Source organism: Mobula hypostoma, chromosome 27 (assembly GCF_963921235.1).
Source record: "Mobula hypostoma chromosome 27, sMobHyp1.1, whole genome shotgun sequence".
Lineage (NCBI taxonomy): Eukaryota > Metazoa > Chordata > Chondrichthyes > Myliobatiformes > Myliobatidae > Mobula > Mobula hypostoma.
This window is the reverse complement of record NC_086123.1, coordinates 22812554-22831589: the sequence shown is the minus strand read 5'-3', so window position 1 is coordinate 22831589 and position 19036 is coordinate 22812554. Positions and strand designations below refer to the sequence as shown.

Genomic DNA, 19036 nt, shown 5'->3' with positions numbered 1-19036 from the left:
AAGACTTTCAGATCAAATCTAAAACTTCGAAAAAAAATTGGAAGAGTAAAACAATTACATCGTGTGGGTCATGTGCTAATATTTAGACAATGAAAAATGAGAAAGGCAATAAATTGTTAGTTTAGCTGCTATACCGCTTTTTGCCAGTGAGTGTGAAAATACACAAGCTTGTTAAAAAAGTACAAATTTTATAACAAGTATTATTAAAACACAGTGGTTCCCAACAGTAACATACCCCTGCTTCATAGAATCTGTCTTGTGTCATCTTCCACCATTACAAGCTCTGTGCTACTTTCTTCCATTCATAATGCTACTTGGCACATAGTAGTAGGCCCTCTATTGCTCAGGGTCGACCACAGATGTTGCATCCTAGCTATCTACACAAGCCAGGGCAGTACAAATGGAGAGCAAACTGTTGCCCACTTAGCAAGCTCCCCCTCTCCATGCATCTGATGAACCCAAAGGAACGGCAGAGACTGATACAATTCGGCATCAGCAGCGTCACAGGAATTGCCAGTCAGTGTTGAACTCAATATTTTTCCTCAGGGTTTACTCCTGAAGCCTTCCCCACCAATGGGTACAACCTCAAGGCAGTGGAGGTGTGAGTTTTCCTTCTCCATGATGAGCTGTCAACCACGGCTGCCGAGCCCCATCTGTCCAAAGGGATTGGTTTTAGGGTGGCAGGAACCCACCTTTGCTCCTTCTCCTGTCAATGGAAATAGCTCTGCCGGGCTTAGTAGCTAAGCCACACGTGAAGCCCAAGAGTTGGACTTGGTTGTCTGAGACTATTTGAGATGCACACCATGGGGAGCATTTAATAGGTAGTGGCAGCTTGTCCCCATTACCACCCCCCAGCTCAGAACAACCTTAGGGAACCAGCAGATAGTGAAAGGAGGGAATGCCAATAGATCGGGCTCCAAATTATGACACTCGGGAGGAATATGCCTCTGCTGCTCCACTGTTCAGTGACCCCAGCAGTGTTCTTGTTGTATTTATAACTGAAGAAAAGAGAGTTTTATCTCTTCTGCAACCCTGAAATGGACAACAGATTTCAGTTTTATATCTGTCCCAGCTCATGTGGTGGTAAGCTGCCCGATATCAGACCAGCCCAAAGCAGGGCCAGTATTTTCCTGCAGATCATTCAGGCTTTCCAATGACGAAATGTACCGGTTATAACAATGCCAAATGAGGCTGCTTCCACACTTATTCCAGATTATATTAAGTTGTTCAGATAAGATGCCAGTGTGTGACAGAATCAGACTAGTGTGTCAGGAGCCCTATGGGCCTCTGTGGCTTGCCATTGAGCGTTGGGTTTCCCCGTTACCCTAGCAACTGTATTTACTAATTCTTAGGGCCGCTAAGCCCTGGTGCTTTCTGTTTGATCTTGTCAAGTTAATTGTGACTGGCACGGGTTTCCCACATCCTATGATTATTTGAAGGGGCCTCCTGTTTAGCGCTTCAGCGGAGTCCTTCTGTCTGTGGAGGATGATTTGTCTTGCGGTGTCGCTCTGTCGTGCCTCCAAGGCTCTGCTGGTACTCCTGTGTCCAACCTCTTGCTCCCATCTCTTCAAGGGGAGTCTGCAGTACCTCCGTTCCTGGGCCAAGTCATTGCCAGCGCTCACTGTGTCGAAGCATGCCGTTCCTCCGCTGTCTGAGTCGTTGTCGATGCTCACCGTGACAAAGTATGCTGCTTCTCCATACCTGGGCCCAGCCCTACCAGCGACCAATGTGACAGCTGTTCACAGGCAGGAATCAGGGAGGAAGACCCTGGAATCATCTCAGAGCAGTTACGATTGTGAATGAGAATAGAGACAGGAAAGATCAATCAGGCACATACCATTTATCCTCTTTGTTCCAATGTGGACCAGGTGGTATTTCTCTAAAGTTAAGTCAACACTCCAGGAAAAACTACATTTAAAGTGAATACTGTTACCTTCTGGCACCATGCTGTACAATGTTGTCCCTTTCGTTTGTTCTTTTGATAAATATGGCTTGTCGTGTTCTGTCTGTCTTTGGTGAGTCATTTCATAAGATAATTTCCGAGCAACCTCAAGCCTCAGTGTGCTTCTCCTGGCAACATACTATGACCTGAAGATGGTTGGAGCATACTATTTATCTATAATATTGGCTGTGCAGAAACGTTGTTGCCTTAAGCTTACCCCTCTTTCTAGATTTGTATCCTGTGACTACTTGCTCTCTGTATGTTGCAAGAAGGCATGTTCTAGAGGCTGTGGATATCTCTGAAAGAAAATCAGAGTTTGAATGTCCACTGACGTTGTAAGCCTTACTTTTGTTTAACAAATTACCTTTGTTTGTTGGTTTGAGCTGGCAGCTAGTTTCCAGTACCTTAGACAGAGACTGGCTCAAATAATTGTTGCATTACCATGAGATGGCACTAGATGGCACACCATCTCTGATAGCGACTATAACAGTAGGCTTTACAGACCCCAGTGCACCGACTTCAATATTAGGCAATGCTGGCACTACAAGAGGAAAGGGTCTCGGTGTCCTTACCTTGCACTGGATGTACATTATATGAGGCTGTGCCTCACTGTCCTGCGTGATGATCTGCATCATGTGGAGCTGCTGGAAGGCATTTTCGTCGACTCGCTCGACTGCACAGATGCGCTGGATTGGGATGGACGACCTCGACTGACGTGCGTCATATAGAAAAGAAACACAAGTGGAGTGGGCCCTGTGAGTTCGTAGACCCTGGTTCAGCAGCTCATGTCTAATTCAGGCCCAGAAATGGCGTGTTATCAGAAAAGACTCAAATATAATTTAAAAACCTGGATTTGGAAGATTATTCTTAATTATGTGTCCACCAAATTAAAAGGAAGAAGTTCACTTACATGTTTGTGTTGACTCTGTAAACCAGGGGTTCCTATGCTTGTTATACCATCGACCCCTACCATTAACCGAGGGGTTGTGAACCCCCTTCTCTAAATAAATGACAAAGCTGAGCATGGAGCGTAGGAGAATGAGGGGAGATTTGAACAAGTTATACAAAATTATGAGAGGAGCTGTAAAAATTGTGTGGCGGGGTGGAGATACATCTCTACCAAAGGAGGTGTAAGGCGCTCCTTCCCTCCGCTAGTCCATAGGTGTAGCACCTGCTAAGCCCCAGATCAGGATCACGTGAAGCCATGGGTGCAGGCAGTGGATGGTCGTATGAGCAGCTGGTGCATATCACAAGTCCTGGTTATGCAATCTCTTAAGAGTATTGACAATGGCTGGGGTCACCCATCTGGTAAAGACACTGTCCAGGAGAAGGCAATGGCAACCCACTTCTGAAGAAAAAATTTGCCAAAAACAATGATGGTCAAAGACCATGATCTGCCACATCATATGACACGGCACACAATGATGATGTGATATGACACGGCACACAATGATGATGTCATACGACATGGCACACAGTTTGGTCAACTTCTATAAACTGACCACGGAATCCATGCAAGCTGCAGGAAGAGGCACTGACACCAACAGGTTACTAAGCAACAACACAGGACGGTGAAATTATACATTAAACCACACCACGCACCTTACTGAAACAGCAAGTGGCAGCGAATGAAAGGGACAGAATTAATTTTATTGAGGCAAACCATGCTGTAGGATATGGGAGCCATGTCTTGGATCCTGCCTATCCCGTTCCTGTTCTGTTGGTTTGCATGTTTCTCAGGGTATCAGGGTAGAGGCAACAGGAGCAGAGCAGATCTGCTGGCTGGTGTGATCTAATTAGTTCCGCGCTCTTCATTAGCTCATGCCTTCTAGCTGCATTTCCCTTTGAATCATCTTCAGGAAAGAGACAACAGTGCTTAAAAACTGATTCGAGCTCATCGCCAATGTAATCACTACCATCTATAAGACCACAAGACACAGGAGCAGAATTGTGTCATTTTGCCCATTGAGTCTTCTCCGCCAATCCAACATGGCTGCTTTACTGTCTCGCTCAACTCTATTCTCTTGCCTTCTCCTCATAACCTTTATATCCTTACTAATCAAAAGCCTGTCAATCTCTGCTATAAATATACCCAATGACTTGGCCTCCACAGTTATCTGTGGTGATCAATTCCACAGACTCACCACTCTCTGGTTAAAGAAATTCCTCTTCATCTCTGTTCTGAAGGAACGTCCTTCTGTTCTCTCTGGTTCTGACTTACTCGGATCAAAGGGTCTGATAGTCCTGTGGCTTCCATGGCAGGACATTCAGAACCTCCCAATTCAGAGAAAGACAGGCTGCCTCATTCTGTTTGTAGCTCTCAATCTAACTGACACCAAACAAGCAGCATCTTAAATAAATTCTCAGCACAGGGTGAAACCAGATTATTGATAGCTAAGGCTGGTTCACGACAAGCTGTAAGCCGTGGTATCATTCAATACAATGCGCAAACAAAAAAATTAAAATTTACATTTTTCATAGAGAAAGCAATTTAAGATTGTTGTAAACAGGGGTGGTAGTGGATATAATCTCCCACTACCTATTAACTGCTCCAAACGGCATGCATCACAAATAGCCTCTGACAACCAAGTCCCTTCCTAGCCTTCACGTGTGGCTTGGCTACTAAACCTGGCGGAACAGTTCCTACTGATAGAGGGGGCGAAGGCAGGTTACTGGTGCCTTCAAACCTCTCACTTCGGGCAGATGGGGCTCGTCTACAGCGGTTGGAGAAGGAAAAGGAAAACTCTGATCTCCAACCTCCGCTGCCTTGCAGCTATACCCACTCATGGGGGAGACTTCAGGAGTAAATCCAGAGGAAAGATCCAGAGCTGGAGTCCCAAAGGCAGTCCTACATTGAGTTCAATGCTGACTGGCAACCTCTGCGACAATGCTGGTGCCAAACTGTATCGGTCTCTGTCGTTCCTTTGGGTTCATCAGTTGTATGGCGTGGGGGAGTGTGCTCTCCATATCGTACTGCCCTGGCTTGTGTATCGAGACATCCAGGATGCAGCTTCCATGGTCAATCCGATCAATGGAGGACTCACTCACTCACAGAGAAAGCAATCTCAATCAACAGAATCTTAGTGTTGTTCAGACCAGAAATTTAAGTATTGTATGATGCAGGATTGTTTTTCCAAAGCCGGTCAGCGCTAGCAACTGGGCCTCCTTTTTTGTAACCAAGTGCAAGTTCCAAGACAATGTAAGCTATTCAGCTGGAGAGTGAGAAGGAGGGAGAGACAGGTGGACAACAATGAAGGAGGACTGGAGAGACGGAGCAGGGAGATAGAGATAATGAGAAAACAGAGATGCCAGAAAGGTGGAGAAAGTGAAAGAGAGATGGAGTGATGGAGAAGATAAAGATGGAGAGAAAGACACACAAGGAAAGATGTGTAAAAGATACAAACGGTGAGAAAGAGACTAAGGACAGAAAAACAGAGACTAGCAGTGAGAAAGAGAAGCTCAAATTTAGACTGAAAGACAAAGAAAAAGGAAAAAAAACAGAGAGAGAGTGAACAAACAAGGAGGGGGAGGAGAGTGGGAGAAGAGCGAGAGAGAGAAGGAGCATTCAAGTGCATATGCAGAAAGATCATGAAACAAAATCCAGAAATCCATCAGAATCTGTTGGAAGGGATCAGAGTTTAAGCAGAATACACATTTTCTCCCTGTGTGGAGTGCTATCTACTAATTCCCTAACCATGTTATTAAGGGTAGAATCATTTGGCCTTCTCTTTAAGTTAAAAATGGCCTTCTTCAGAATTGCTTTTCTTCCTAAAATAAAGTGGAAGTCTTCATGTATAAGTAACATGATTCCATCGCTGGTAAATGAGACTATCTTGGAAGGAACCCTGGCACAGATTGTCACCACTGCTTCACATTAAACTATGCAAATGGACAGGATCAATGACTACAGCAGATTAAAGCATACTACAAACTTACATCAATTAAGATAAAAAATAACATCAGACAACAAAGATTTTGCTTCCTGAATACTTTTGGGTATATCTTATGGATATTGGACTGCTGATCATGAAAATCACCATGAAATTTCCCTATCACGCACCATTTTTTAAAAATCACCCATATTTGCTATTTCAATTCATAATTCAAGTCAGAATAACTGATGCTAAGATCAAGGAAGGCATTTTTGTTGGTCCACAAATCAAACAGGTAATCAATGACAGGCAATTCGAAGAACTTCTAGTGGGACCAGAGAAAATCACAAGGAAAGCATTCCAGAACGAGGGGGTCACAGTTTGAGGATAAAGTGGAAGCCTTTTAGGACCGAGATGAGGAAAAACTTCTTCGCACAGAGAGTGGTGAATCTGTGGAATTCTCTGCCACAGGAAACAGTTGAGGCCAGTTCATTGGCTATATTTAAGAGGGAGTTAGATATGGCCCTTGTGGCTAAAGGGATCAGGGGGTATGGAAGGAAGGCTGGTACAGGGTTCTGAGTTGGATGATCAGCCATGATCGTACTGAATGGCGGTGCAGGCTCAAAGGGCCGAATGGCCTACTCCTGCACCTATTTTCTATGTTTCTATGTTTCTAAGATGTTGTTGAAGATTTTCTTTGCAACTACAGAGCACCAATCTACGTGCAGCTAGTTGACAACATGCTTCAGACATACAAAACCATGAAGTGCAACATGTCACTAAAGATTCACTTTCTGCATTCCCATTTGGACTCCTTCCCCGCAAATCTTGGCACTGTCAGTGATGAGCATGGTGAAAGGTTTCACCAGGACATTGCGGTCATGGAGAAACAACATCAGGGCAACTGGAATCCATTTCAATGCTGGCTGATTATTGTTGGACACTTAAGCGAGAAGCTCAGTCACTGAGTACAAACGGAAGTCATCAATGAAACATTTTTTAGCCTACTTGAACTATTGCGCAACATCGGCGCCATTATGCAATATTATATCCAATAAGAGTTCTTGTTTCTCCAAATTCTTACGTGATGCAAGTAGTCTGAAGTTATATTTGTGTTCAGCTTCAACCAGTCTAAAAAAATTCTGAGGAAGCAACTCTTTTGAAAAAAATTGTTGCCCACTGTTATTGGAAGCACATAGTAATGATATTGCATAGTATGATGTATGTGTCCACAGAGTGTGGTAGTATCTCTGGGAGTCATGGGAAACAATATGACGAGAGCTGATTCTTATCTCAGCCTCAGGTGTTTTAATGCTGCCAGATTCCCCCTGGGATTCTTCCAGAATTCATTCCACATATATGCTGGACTGAGCAAGCAGAGCGGACGTTATTTTTCCCCCGTAGGTAATTAAACTGGATGGATATAAGCAACAATCTAATAGGATTGCAACTGACACAAAATGCTGGAGGAACTCAGCAGGTCAGGCAGCATCCATGGTAATGAATAAGCAGTCGACGTTTCGGGCTGAGACCCTTCTTCAGGACTGAGAAGGAAGGGAGAAGATGCCAGAATAAAAAGTTGGGGGGAGGGGAAGGAGGTTGGCTGGAAGGTGACAGGTGAAGCCAGGTGGGTGGGAAAGGTCAAGGGCTGGAGAAGAAGGAATCTGGTAAGAGAGGAGAGTGGACCATAGGAGAATGTGACCCTAGGGAGAAGTGATCGGCCAGTGAGAAGAGGTAAAAAAGGCCAGAGAGGGGGACAGAAAAAGAGGGGAGGTGGAGCAATTTAAAAAAAAAATCACCTGAAGGAGAAATCAATATTCATGCCATCAGGTTGGAAGCTATTTGTCACCATTGCTGATGCTATCTTTATAATTCCAGATCTGTTTAAGTAAACTTAAATTCTCCAGCTGCCATGGTGGGATTTGAACTCATGTCTCTAGATCAACAGTTCATATACATGTTACTGGTTCTGTAACCAAGCCATGATATTACTATACCAATCAGAAAGGTCAATTACTATACTCAATCAAGCTGGTTGCAACCAGCTCTTGCCAGATCAGAGTCCAAGGTTGGCTATGTGTTGTACAAAGTCCCCATCCAGCATTTGGCAGCCGGAGGGCAAGGACAGGGTGGGGAAGGGTCTGAGGGCAGGATTTCCCTGCACTAGGATCACACCACTCTGGAAGATGAAACGAAGGGATGCTGTGAGAATGTGCGTCAGTCATCAGAGAAGTGGTAGTCAACTCCAAGCGTGAGGGAGCTGGAGGAGGAAAATAACTGGAACATTTGGAGAGGAGGGAATGGAATTTATTTTTATATATATAGTGTCGTATTCCTTTACAAAGAGGTCAGAAAGTGTGAGGAGAATCTGGGAGATCGTGGTACCCTGATACTGCGCAAGATTTTCCTCATGATGAAAAGGTGGGTGCTAGAGAGGCACATGTATGGCATGTTTCCAGTCCCTGTGAACAACTAGGCCAGGGCTGTCTGGTGTTGGTATGTATCAACCCAGTGTAAAATTAGAATCACAATGCAAACTGAAGAAAACCAATAAAGACCACACATTCCCTATTCACAGCACATCAAGCAGTGAAATACATCTTATACAACAGCTGTTGCTTTCTCCCTTTAATTAATTATTCAGGTTTGCATTGCCTCTTGATCATTTTGTTTGCTCTATTTGTAAAAATGGGGCAGTGCTCAAGCTTAGAACATTTTCCTCAATGCCATTTTGAAATTACAATTGGAAAATACTTCAAACATTCAAATGACATTCTTCTGTTTGAGATTTCAGTGGCACACCAACCCATTTCTCTTAAATGAACTAATGCTGTGGTTAAACCAACAGAGAAACGTGCATAAACAAAAATAATTCAATGTGGCCACAGTCACGCTCCACAGTAGCCCTGTCCCGCTGAAGGCAGTTAGGCTTTACAGCACATGCTATAACTTCCTGAGCTGTGATTGATGCATAGGAAAAGCTGAACAATCTCGTTGAAATGGAAATAAATTTCTCCATTTAATCAAAAACAAACCGGGAACACAGTTAGCATGCTCCTGGAAAGCCTGCTGTCAAAGATTTCAGAAACACCACACTGTGTATGACGTCCATCTCATCTCAACAAAGTTCTCAAAGAATATCCATAATATTGAAGTGTCATGTTTCTGGCACACACCTCGGCCATAGCTGGTACCAGGCCTCATGCCGCGGGCTTGCCTGTTGCTGTACTCTGGAGGCGGTGCAGTGCGGTGTCCGTGCTCAGTTGGGGGCTGGCCTCTCCCGTCAGTGCTGCCCTCTAGTGTTGATTGGTGGAATGACAGGCTGGATTGCAGTGGGGAGCCGCGGACTACCAGGGATCTGTACAATCAATTCGTGGGATATGTCGCTCAGGGTCTTGTTTTTTTTTTGTGTGACTGTTGTTTTGCTCGCTATCTTGAATGTGCTTTGTATGCTTTGCACCTTGGCCCCAGAGGAAAGCTGTTTCGTTCAGCTGTATCCATGTATGGTTGAATGATAATTACACTTAATCTGATTTGATTCGACGCAAATAGAATACACTCAGGAAGAATTCAAACCTACTGTGATCATCAACTGTTGTAATAATTGTTTCTTTCTTTAAGACCTTATTTTAATTTTGAACATTCCAGTTTCAAATGCAAGTTTGGTTATAACACTCAGTGTCCTTAGTCTCACTGCAATCTTCTTTGGGTAATTAAACAGTATGATTCATGAACTAAATTTGGACAGCCCAGTTCAGACCGGCAATTGACTCTATGCACTAACTAATGTTGAAACATTCCAAGAGGACCCACTCAGCTGTCTACATTGTGCCAGAAACCAGATCTGTGTTGTCAAATCCACCCAGGATTGACTAAGTCCATACACACCTAAAATCACTACTTATTCAATAATTCCTGACGCCAGCTACAGATTCTCAACCCAGCCCGTAGAACCAACAATTCCAAACATCACGCTATGGAACCGATAACAAATATGATTGGTGTGTAAACACACTTGCGATGAAGGATACGCAGAAGTTTTGGATAAATCTTCAACCAGAACGGGAAGTTTTTTTTTCACACAGAAGCTGGAGATTGAACACCGCAGCTGCACATCAAAAATTGAGCTGATTGAATAAGATCATAAGGCATAGAAGTAGCATTAGGCTATTCAGCCCATCTTTGGAAACAGCAGTAATTCAGCCAGACATAAAGCCATTGAGTTGATGAAGGTTAGTCAATTGCCAGAACTGATTGTCTGCTCCCCCTTCCAGGATTACATCGATGCCTGAGAATCCCTGGAGAAGGGCATGCAGTCAGCATCATCACTAGGTGCCATGTCGTATAACTTAATGAATTAGTAAACGACAGCCTCGTGAATAATGATTAACGACTTTAGTTCAAATCTCACTTATAGGTGAATTATACATCATCATCATGTGCCATGTCGTATGGCATCATCATTATGTGGCCGCGTCGTATGACATCATCATTATGTGCCGTGTCGTATGATGTGGGTGATCATGATCAACGACCATAATAATTCCTGGCAAATTCTACAGAAGTGGTTTGCCATCGCCTTCTTCTGGGCAGTGTCTTTACAAGACGGGCGACCCCAGCCATTATCAATACTCTTCAGGGAGATGTCCTGCCTGGTGTCAGCACTTGTATAACTAGGACTTGTGATATGCAGCGGCTGCTCATATGATCATCCACCACCTGCTCCCATGGTTTCACGTGACCCTGATTGGGGGGTAAGCAGGTGCTACACCTTGCCCAAGGGTGACCTGCAGGCTAGTGGAGGGAAGGAGTGGCTTACACCTCCTTTGGTAGAGACGTATCTCTATTCTGCCAACCAGATGGAGCATCGACAGGTAAAATGGGAAAATTCCAGCATCAGTGGGCATCACAGGGCCCAAGTGTGACCTGGATTTGGGTAACTTTGTTACACATAAGTTGAAACTATTGACTGTAAATAGTATCGTGGAATACTGTGGTATTGTAAAAATGTGATACTATAATCACTGAATACATATCCTTTAGAATGGGGGGCCTTAGTCTGGTTCAAAGTGAAAACAGCCCTGAAAAATTAAAGTTAAAAGAAAACTAGTCTAGATCATTTTGTACGGGTGATGTTCAAAATGAATGCAACCCTTTACTTTGAAAGGTTTGTTTTAAGACAGGTCCAGACAGTGCAGTCTCGAAATGTGTGAATCATATATCATTGTTACAGCTCTCCCCTCTTACCTGCCAGTCTGAAGACTTGGCGTATGACAGACTTTCACTGCTGAGCCAGAAATAGCGCTTTTTAAAAGTGAAGCGGGTGACAAGGTTTACACCCTCAGCTTTCCTCTTGTACAGGTAACCCTCCTTCATGATCACTGAAGGGTGGAACACCAGGCGTTGCTGCAGGTCAGTAGCTAGGGAAAGACAAGACAGGTGAAGTGTGGTGCTCTTTCTGCGGAGATCTCAAGAGGATTCTTACGAGAAACAAAGTTCAATTGTTCTATTTGATAATACAACCTGAAACTCTTGCTCTCTGCAGACCTCCTCAAAACAGAAGAAAAACCCCAAAGAATGAATAACAGAGAAAACCTATGAACTCCAAACCCCCCCCCCACACACACACACACACACACACAAGCAGCAGCTAGCAAAATCAACCCTCCACCCCCATTTATTCTAGCAGGAAGCTTCAGAATCTCACCACCCACCACGCAAGCAACAGCAAAGCTCCCGAAAAGAGATCATGGGCTACAGTCCAAGAAAAACTACTGTTTATCCCAACAGTTCAACGTCCCTCAGGCTCTCTCTCTCTCTGTCTCTCTCATGAACAAGGGAGAGAGGTATCACTCCTTCCGCAGCGAGCGGGGAGGCAAACAGTCACTCTTTCGATGTTACAGTCCCCCAAGTCGAGAATTGGGAGGGGGGGGGGAGAGAGATCTATCTCTCTGTCTCTCCCACTCATTCACACTGGGGGACAACTAATTTTAATGAACCACTCCCTGCCCTACCACGTTACACATTCCCAGATTCCAGTTATTTCCCGTGAGTATCAAAGGATAAGAACTGTTGCAAAGCACACATAGAATTCTAATTTAATTACATTTGGTAATCCTTTGAACATTGTTAATGAGGTTATACAAAGGTATAACAGCACCAGTGATATAGATTTGTTAAGGCAGCCCTCATTATTTGTATCTTTTAATCTCCCCTCTCACCTGGGACCATTTTAATCCCCACTCACCTGGGACCACTTTAATCCCCCCTCACCTGGAACCACTTTAATCCCCCCTCACCTGGGACCGCTTTAATCCCCCCTCACCTGGGACCACTTTAATCCCCCTTCACCTGGGCCATTTTAATCCCCCCTCACCTGGGACCATTTTAATCCCCCCTCACCTGGGACCATTTTAATCCCCCCTCACCTAGTGAATTTCACAAGTTCTTTTTCTCTGACAGAATTTGCTTCTTCCCGTTGGGCACCACATCAAGCACTGATAAGTACACTTTTTCACCAAGGAGAAGTTCTGAAGTTTGAAACCTTTTGCAAAGGAGTTAGAAAGAAAGAAGCTGTAATTGGAGGCATTTTATAACATTAAGTTTCAAAATTGGAATATCAGCATTGGGGATTCAGCAGCTGATGCAGAGAACAGAAAGATGTTAAAAGCAGCAGGAACAGAAAACCTGAGAAAAAGATTACAAATGCTGAGAATTCTCAACACACGAGGAAGAATCTGCAACTCTGTTAAAACACAGATATCACAGAAAAGCAGGTAAGAACTAAGAAAATTATATTCAAGGCGGAGGTTGACAGATTCTTGATTAGTCAGGACATGAAGGGATACGGGAAGAAGGCAGGAGATTGGGGCTGAGAGGGAAATGGATCAGCCATGATGAAATGGTAGAGGAGACTTGATGGGCCAAATGGCCTAATTTTGTTCTGAAATACGATGGCCTTATGTTCTAAAAGAAGCCAAAATAAAAAGAAATGGATTGAAGAAGATATAAGACGAGCTGTCGTGTTTTCAAGAGAAGATAGATGCTTAACCAAGGAGCAATCCAGCATAAAGGTTTTGGGAGTCACATTGGCAGAAACAAAAGAAACTTTAGACACTTATGATGCACGGTGAAAATGTCAACAGTTGCCAATGCCTAGAACCTGGGTAGATAAGAAAAGAATGATTAAAGTACCACTGATACCTCAAAACCATAGATAATGAAAGAAAAGCAAAACTCTGTGGATGAAATCTGGAAATAAATTAGTAGATAGCAGGACAGGTAATTCATGTGAACAGAGGGAGAGAAAGCCAGACACAGTGGTAGCGACAAAAAAAAGCCACTGCTTTAACCATCAGCACATCACGAATCTGATAACAAATCTGTGGTTTCTGCACAAGTTATTTGACATGGAAATTCTAAAAGTGCATCTGGTGACTCAGCCGTCCTTCACACATTGCAGCTTTCTTCACAACAGAACTAAGGGAAATCATTTGGAATTATGTCAATTTCAGATGCGTGCAAACAAATTCTCCTTTTGTAAATCTGTTGTACCGTGTTGCATGAGCTCTGATTGCCATGCTAAGAGTTTACTGAGAGCTAGCAAATTCACTTGCCCAAGCAAACTTATTTTACGTTCAACATCCTGGCTCCTGTACCCAAAACCTCATACAGTTGTGTGCTGGGGCAGCAGGCTGAGGGTAGCAGACACCAACAGAATCAACAAACTCATTAGTAAGGCCATTGATGTTGTGGGGATGGAACTGGACTCTTTCATGGTGGTGTCTGAAAAGTGGATGCTGTCTAAGTTGCATGCCATCTTGGACAATGTCTCCCATCCACTACATAATGTACTGGTTGGGCACAGGAGTACATTCAGACAGAGACTCATTCCACCGAGATGCAACACAGAGCGTCATAGGAAGTCCTTCCTGCCTGTGGCCATCAAACTTTACAACTCCTCCCTTGGAGGGTCAGACACCCTGAGCCAATAGGCTGGTCCTGGACTTATTTCCTGGCATAATTTACATATTACTATTTAACTATTTATGGTTTTATTACTATTTATTATTTATGGTGCAACTGTAACGAAAACCAATTTCCCCCGGGATTAATAAAGTATGACTATGACTATGACTATGACAAAAAAGACCCATCATTGACAGATGACTGTGCTTGCGTGCTTGTTCTCTTTGACTGGAGTTCATGGACTCCCAGGTCCTTGTGCAAATGAACACATTCCCCAGCCCATCACCACTTAAGTATACACTGTCTTTCCAGTTTTCTGAATGGAGTGGATAATTATATATTCATTCAATCTTATCCTACATCGGCTATACGTTTTCCCTCTCAGTTTGTCTAAATCACATTGAGACCCACTTTATCCTCCTTACAACTCACAAGCCACTCCACTGTATTTTGTTTGCGAACTTGAAGATATAACATATCATTTTCTAAAGGTCCCTTAACGGCCCGATCTCAATACAAGACGTATTCAAGACTGTTCCTTCATTGATTCCTGACCAAACCAATCTAAAAGAGCACCTCTTATACAAACGGTCCTAGTTTTCAATTTCAAATCATCCCTCAAATTAATAATTTCAAAATGTCAATTCTTTTCTTGCACTAGGCATTTTTGCCATATATCGTAATGGCATATCTTTGCACTGTACTGCTGCCACAAAACAAATTTCACACCATCTAAGTCAGTGATAATAAATCTGATTCTGAAATTGACTATTAATATTCTCTTGTTTACTTTCACTTTTTTTAGATACAGCACGGAATAGGCTCTTCCGGCCCTTTGAGCTGCGGATTTAATCCGAGCCTAACGACGGGACAATTTACAATGACTAATCAACCTACCAACCAGTCCGTCTTTGGACTGTGGGAGGAAACCGGAGCACCTGGAGGAAACCAAAGTGGTCACAGGGAAAACACACAGACTCATACAGGGAGCGGCGGGAATTGAACCCTGGTCTTCGGTACTGTAAAGTGTTGTGCTAACCACTACACTATCGTGAAATATAAAACAGAGCAACAGGTTAAGGCCAAAGGTTTCATTTGGAATTTTGTTTTCTTGCTGTCCATACTGACAAGCAGGATACACACATTTCGTTTTAACTACACTGGGCATTCCAGCACAAAGCTTAGTTACTGGATTATATGGCTATTGTAAACTCACATATAAACCTGTCACATGTGCAAACGCAGGTCTTATTCCTTCATTAATATGGATTACAGGAGGAATGGAGATGGGCTAACCCCTATTGACATCAATGGATCTGGGGTTGAGAGAGTAAACAGCTTTAAATTCCTCGGCATACACATCACTGAGGACCTCACATGGTCTGTACACACTGGTTGTGTGGTGAAAAAGGCACAACAGTGCCTCTTTCACCTCAGACGGTTGAGGAAGTTTGGTATGGGTCCCCAAATCCTAAGAACTTTCTACAGGGGCACAATTGAGAGCATCCTGACTGGCTGTATCATTGCCTGGTATGGAAACTGTACACCCCTCAATCGCAGGACTCTGCAGAGAGTGGTGCGGACAGCCCAGTGCATCTGGAGTTGTGAACTTCCTATGATTCAGGACATTTACAAGGACAGGTGTGGAAAAAGGGCCCGTAGGATCATTGGGGACCCAAGCCATCCCAACCACAATCTAGATTAGATTAGATTCAACTTTATTGTCATTGGGCCGAGTACAGATACAAAGCCAATGAAATGCAGTTAGCATCTAACCAAAAATGCAAAGAATATTGTTATTTACAAAATAACTGCGAATAAAAGTAAGTGCTACAGCACACAAATATAAAAGTACTGAGACAGTACAATATGGATGCAATACTGCTTAGCGCTGTGATGTGAGGTTCAGCAGTGTCACAGCCTCAGGGAAGAAGCTCTTTCTGTGCCTGCTGGTGCAGGAGCGGAGGCTCCTGTAGCGCCTACCGGATGGGAGGAAAGTAAAAAGTCCATGGTTAGGGTGAGATGCATCCTTGATAATGCTTTTCGCCCTGCCCAGGCAGCGTTATCATCCAGCTACCATTCCAACTGCTACCATCCGGGATCCGGTACCACAGCACAAAAGCCAGGACCGACAGGCTCCAGGACATCTTGTTCCACCAGGGCATCAGACTGATGTAATATATTGTACTCTATATTACATTGACTGTTCTATTTATTATAAATTACTATGATTGCATATTACACATTTAGATGGAGACGTAACGTAAAAATTTTTACTCCTCATGTATGTGAAGGATGTAAGAAATAAAGTCAATTCAATTCATTGCCTCCAAGAGGATCACAGCTTTCTCATGGTTTGGAGGCTTGCGTGCTTCCATGACCCAGGGAACGATGTTGGCTGGAGTCAGGGCTTTAAGCTTTGGGTCACCCGTGTCAAACAGGTCAAAGAGTAGAGGCCAAACTAAGAGTGGTCCACAGGTCCTCCAGGTTCGCAGGTTCAGCCCAGGACTAACAGCCCTGACTGGTAAAGCAAAATCGTTATGGAAACAGCAATGAAGAATCCTTCTACTTCTGAGTGGCCAAGGATAGACCGAGATAGACAATAGACAATAGGTGCAGGAGTAGTCCATTCAGCCCTTCGAGTCAGCACCACCATTCATTTTGATCATGGCTGATCATACACAATCAGTACCCTTTTCCTGCCTTCTCCCCATACCCCTTCACTCCGCTATCTTTAAGAGCTCTATCTAACTCTTTCTTGAAAGCATCCCAAGAATTGGCCTCCACTGCCTTCTGAGGCAGAGCATTCCACAGAACCACAACCCTCTGTGTGAAAAAGTTTTTCCTCAACTCCGTTCTAAATGGTCTACCCCTTATTCTTAAACTGAGGCCTCTGGTTCGGGACTCCCCCAACATCAGGAACATGTTTCCTGCCTCTAGCGTGTCCAATACCTTAATAATCTTATATGTTTCAATAAGATCCACTCTCATCCTTCTAAATTCCACTGTATACAAGCCCAGTCGCTCCAATCTTTCAACATATGACAGTCCTGCCATCCCGGGAATTAACCTTGTGAACCTACGCTGCACTCCGTCACTAGCTAGAATGTCCTTCCTCAAATTTGAAGACCAAAACTGTACACAATACTCCAGGTGTGGTCTCACCAGGGCCCTGTACAATTGCGGAAGGACCTCTTTGCTCCTATACTCAACTCCCCTTGTCATGAAGGCCAATATGCCATTAGCTTTCTTCACTGCCTGCTGTACCTGCATGCTTACTTTCAGTGATTGATGAACAAGGACACCTAGATCTCGTTGTACTTCCCCTTTTTCTAACTTGACACCATTCAGATAGTAATCTGCCTTCCTGTTCTTGCCACCAAAGTGGATAACCTCACAGTTATCCACATTAAACTGCATCTGCCATGCATCTGCCCACTCAGCAAATGAGATGGAGGACCTTCATTGCTGCCCTAAATGCCAGCAGGCATAACGGGCAGTAAGTAAGGAATATGGGCATTGGGTACCTGCTATAACTATAGCGAATCATTTACAGGCCCTTGATGATATCCTATCATGCCTCTTTAACTTCGGAAAAGCCGTGCTAAATAAATAGCTGACTCTATACCTATATTCCCTCTGTGCAGCTCATTCATATTTCTCTATCATTATGCCACCAACTTGTTTTGCTGATACAGTTTTTCCTATATGATGATGGGCAATGCTGGAAAGCTGCTACAAGTGCCTCTCAGAGTACAGTTGAAATGTCATTAGATAACATTGTCGTAGGCCTGACATAAGTCACACTATGGAAGGAGTGCAAATTTCTTTCATTAAAAAATTAAGGAACTAGATGAAGTTTTGCAATAATACAGCAACTATTTCCAGTTTTTCTTAATGTATGTATAACTCTTGGGTGACGGGGTCTCTACCAAAGGAGGTGTAAGGTGCTCCAGGTGATGGGGTGGAGATGCGTCTTTACCAAAGGAGGTGTAAGGCACTCCTTCCCTCCTCGAGCCTGCAGGTCACCCTTGGGCAAGGTGTAGCACCTGCTCAGCCCCCCAGCCAGGGTCACATGAAGCCATGCGAGCAGGTGATGGATGGTCATATGAGCAGCTGGTGCACATCACAAGCCCTGGTTATGTGACTACTGACGCCAGGCAGACAATCCAATCTCTGAAGAGTATTGATAATGGCCAGAGTCACCCATGTTGAAAGACACTGCCCAGAAGACAGCAGTGCAAACCATTTCTGTAGAATTTGCCAAGAATTTTCATGGTCATAGACCATGATCACCCACATCATACCACACAGCACACAATGATGATGTCATATGACAGCACATAATGATGATGTCATACGACACAGCACATGGTGACGACGATTCACCTCTAAGCGTAAGCGTACATGGTGAGATTTGAACTAAAGTTATTAATCATTTGACAAGAGGCTATCGTTTATTAATTCATTAAGTTAACTATTCTGTTACTGCATGCAGGTAAAGGTTTAAGTCAGAGGTGAACGTCTGCAGTCTTTCTCTCCAAGAACAATTAGTGGTGGCCACCAGGTATTTGTTGGAGTTAACACAATTGCCAGCAGAGGGAGTAGGGTTACATACACTGCCAAATCATACATGTACTTTGAGAAAAAGGAATGATTATTCATCTCTCAGGAGCAACTATATCAACGGAATGAGTTGTTGGCATAATGATACAGAAATACGAATGAGCTATACTGAGGGACTATGGGTACAGAGTCACTTACTTTCTGCTTTTCCAAAGATAAAGTGGCATGACAGGATTGTATCAAGTGCCAGAAAGTGATTCTTCTTGTTAGTTAAATCAACTACCCAAACACAAATTAGGAATCATAGGGCCATATAGATACAGACCTTTCAGCCCACTACAAGATGTAAAACAAGGTTGAAGAAGTACAGTGAAAATTTACAAGGATGTTGCTGGGCCTGAAGGACTTGAGTGAAGGAAAGATTGAATAGGTTAGGACTGTGTTCTTTAGAACGTAGAAGATTGAGAGGTGATTTGAGAGAGGGTTACAAAATTATGAGGGGTACAGACAGGATAAATGCAAGCAGGCTTTTTCCACCGTGATTGGGTGGGAGTACAGCCAGAGGCCATGGGTTAAAGGTGAAAGTGAGAAGTTTAAGGAGAACATGAGGGGAAACTCCTTCACTCAGAGAGTGGTGAGAGTGTGGAATGAGCTGCCAGCACAAGTGCTCATGAGCTCAATTTCAACA

The 19036-nt window shown here is 43.7% G+C and overlaps 1 protein-coding gene across 1 annotated transcript in view; it reads right to left on the bottom strand.

The window, feature by feature from the left end:
• The window catches only part of LOC134338523 (rasGAP-activating-like protein 1), a 304354-nt gene that overhangs the window by 22303 nt on the left and 263015 nt on the right, over window positions 1-19036 (bottom strand). Inside the window, exons 17-18 of the mRNA XM_063034413.1 lie at window positions 11062-11234; window positions 2515-2652 (exon numbers count right to left, since the gene is read on the bottom strand). Coding sequence (XP_062890483.1) covers window positions 2515-2652; window positions 11062-11234 — 311 coding nt within the window. The remainder of the gene's footprint in view (window positions 1-2514; window positions 2653-11061; window positions 11235-19036) is intronic.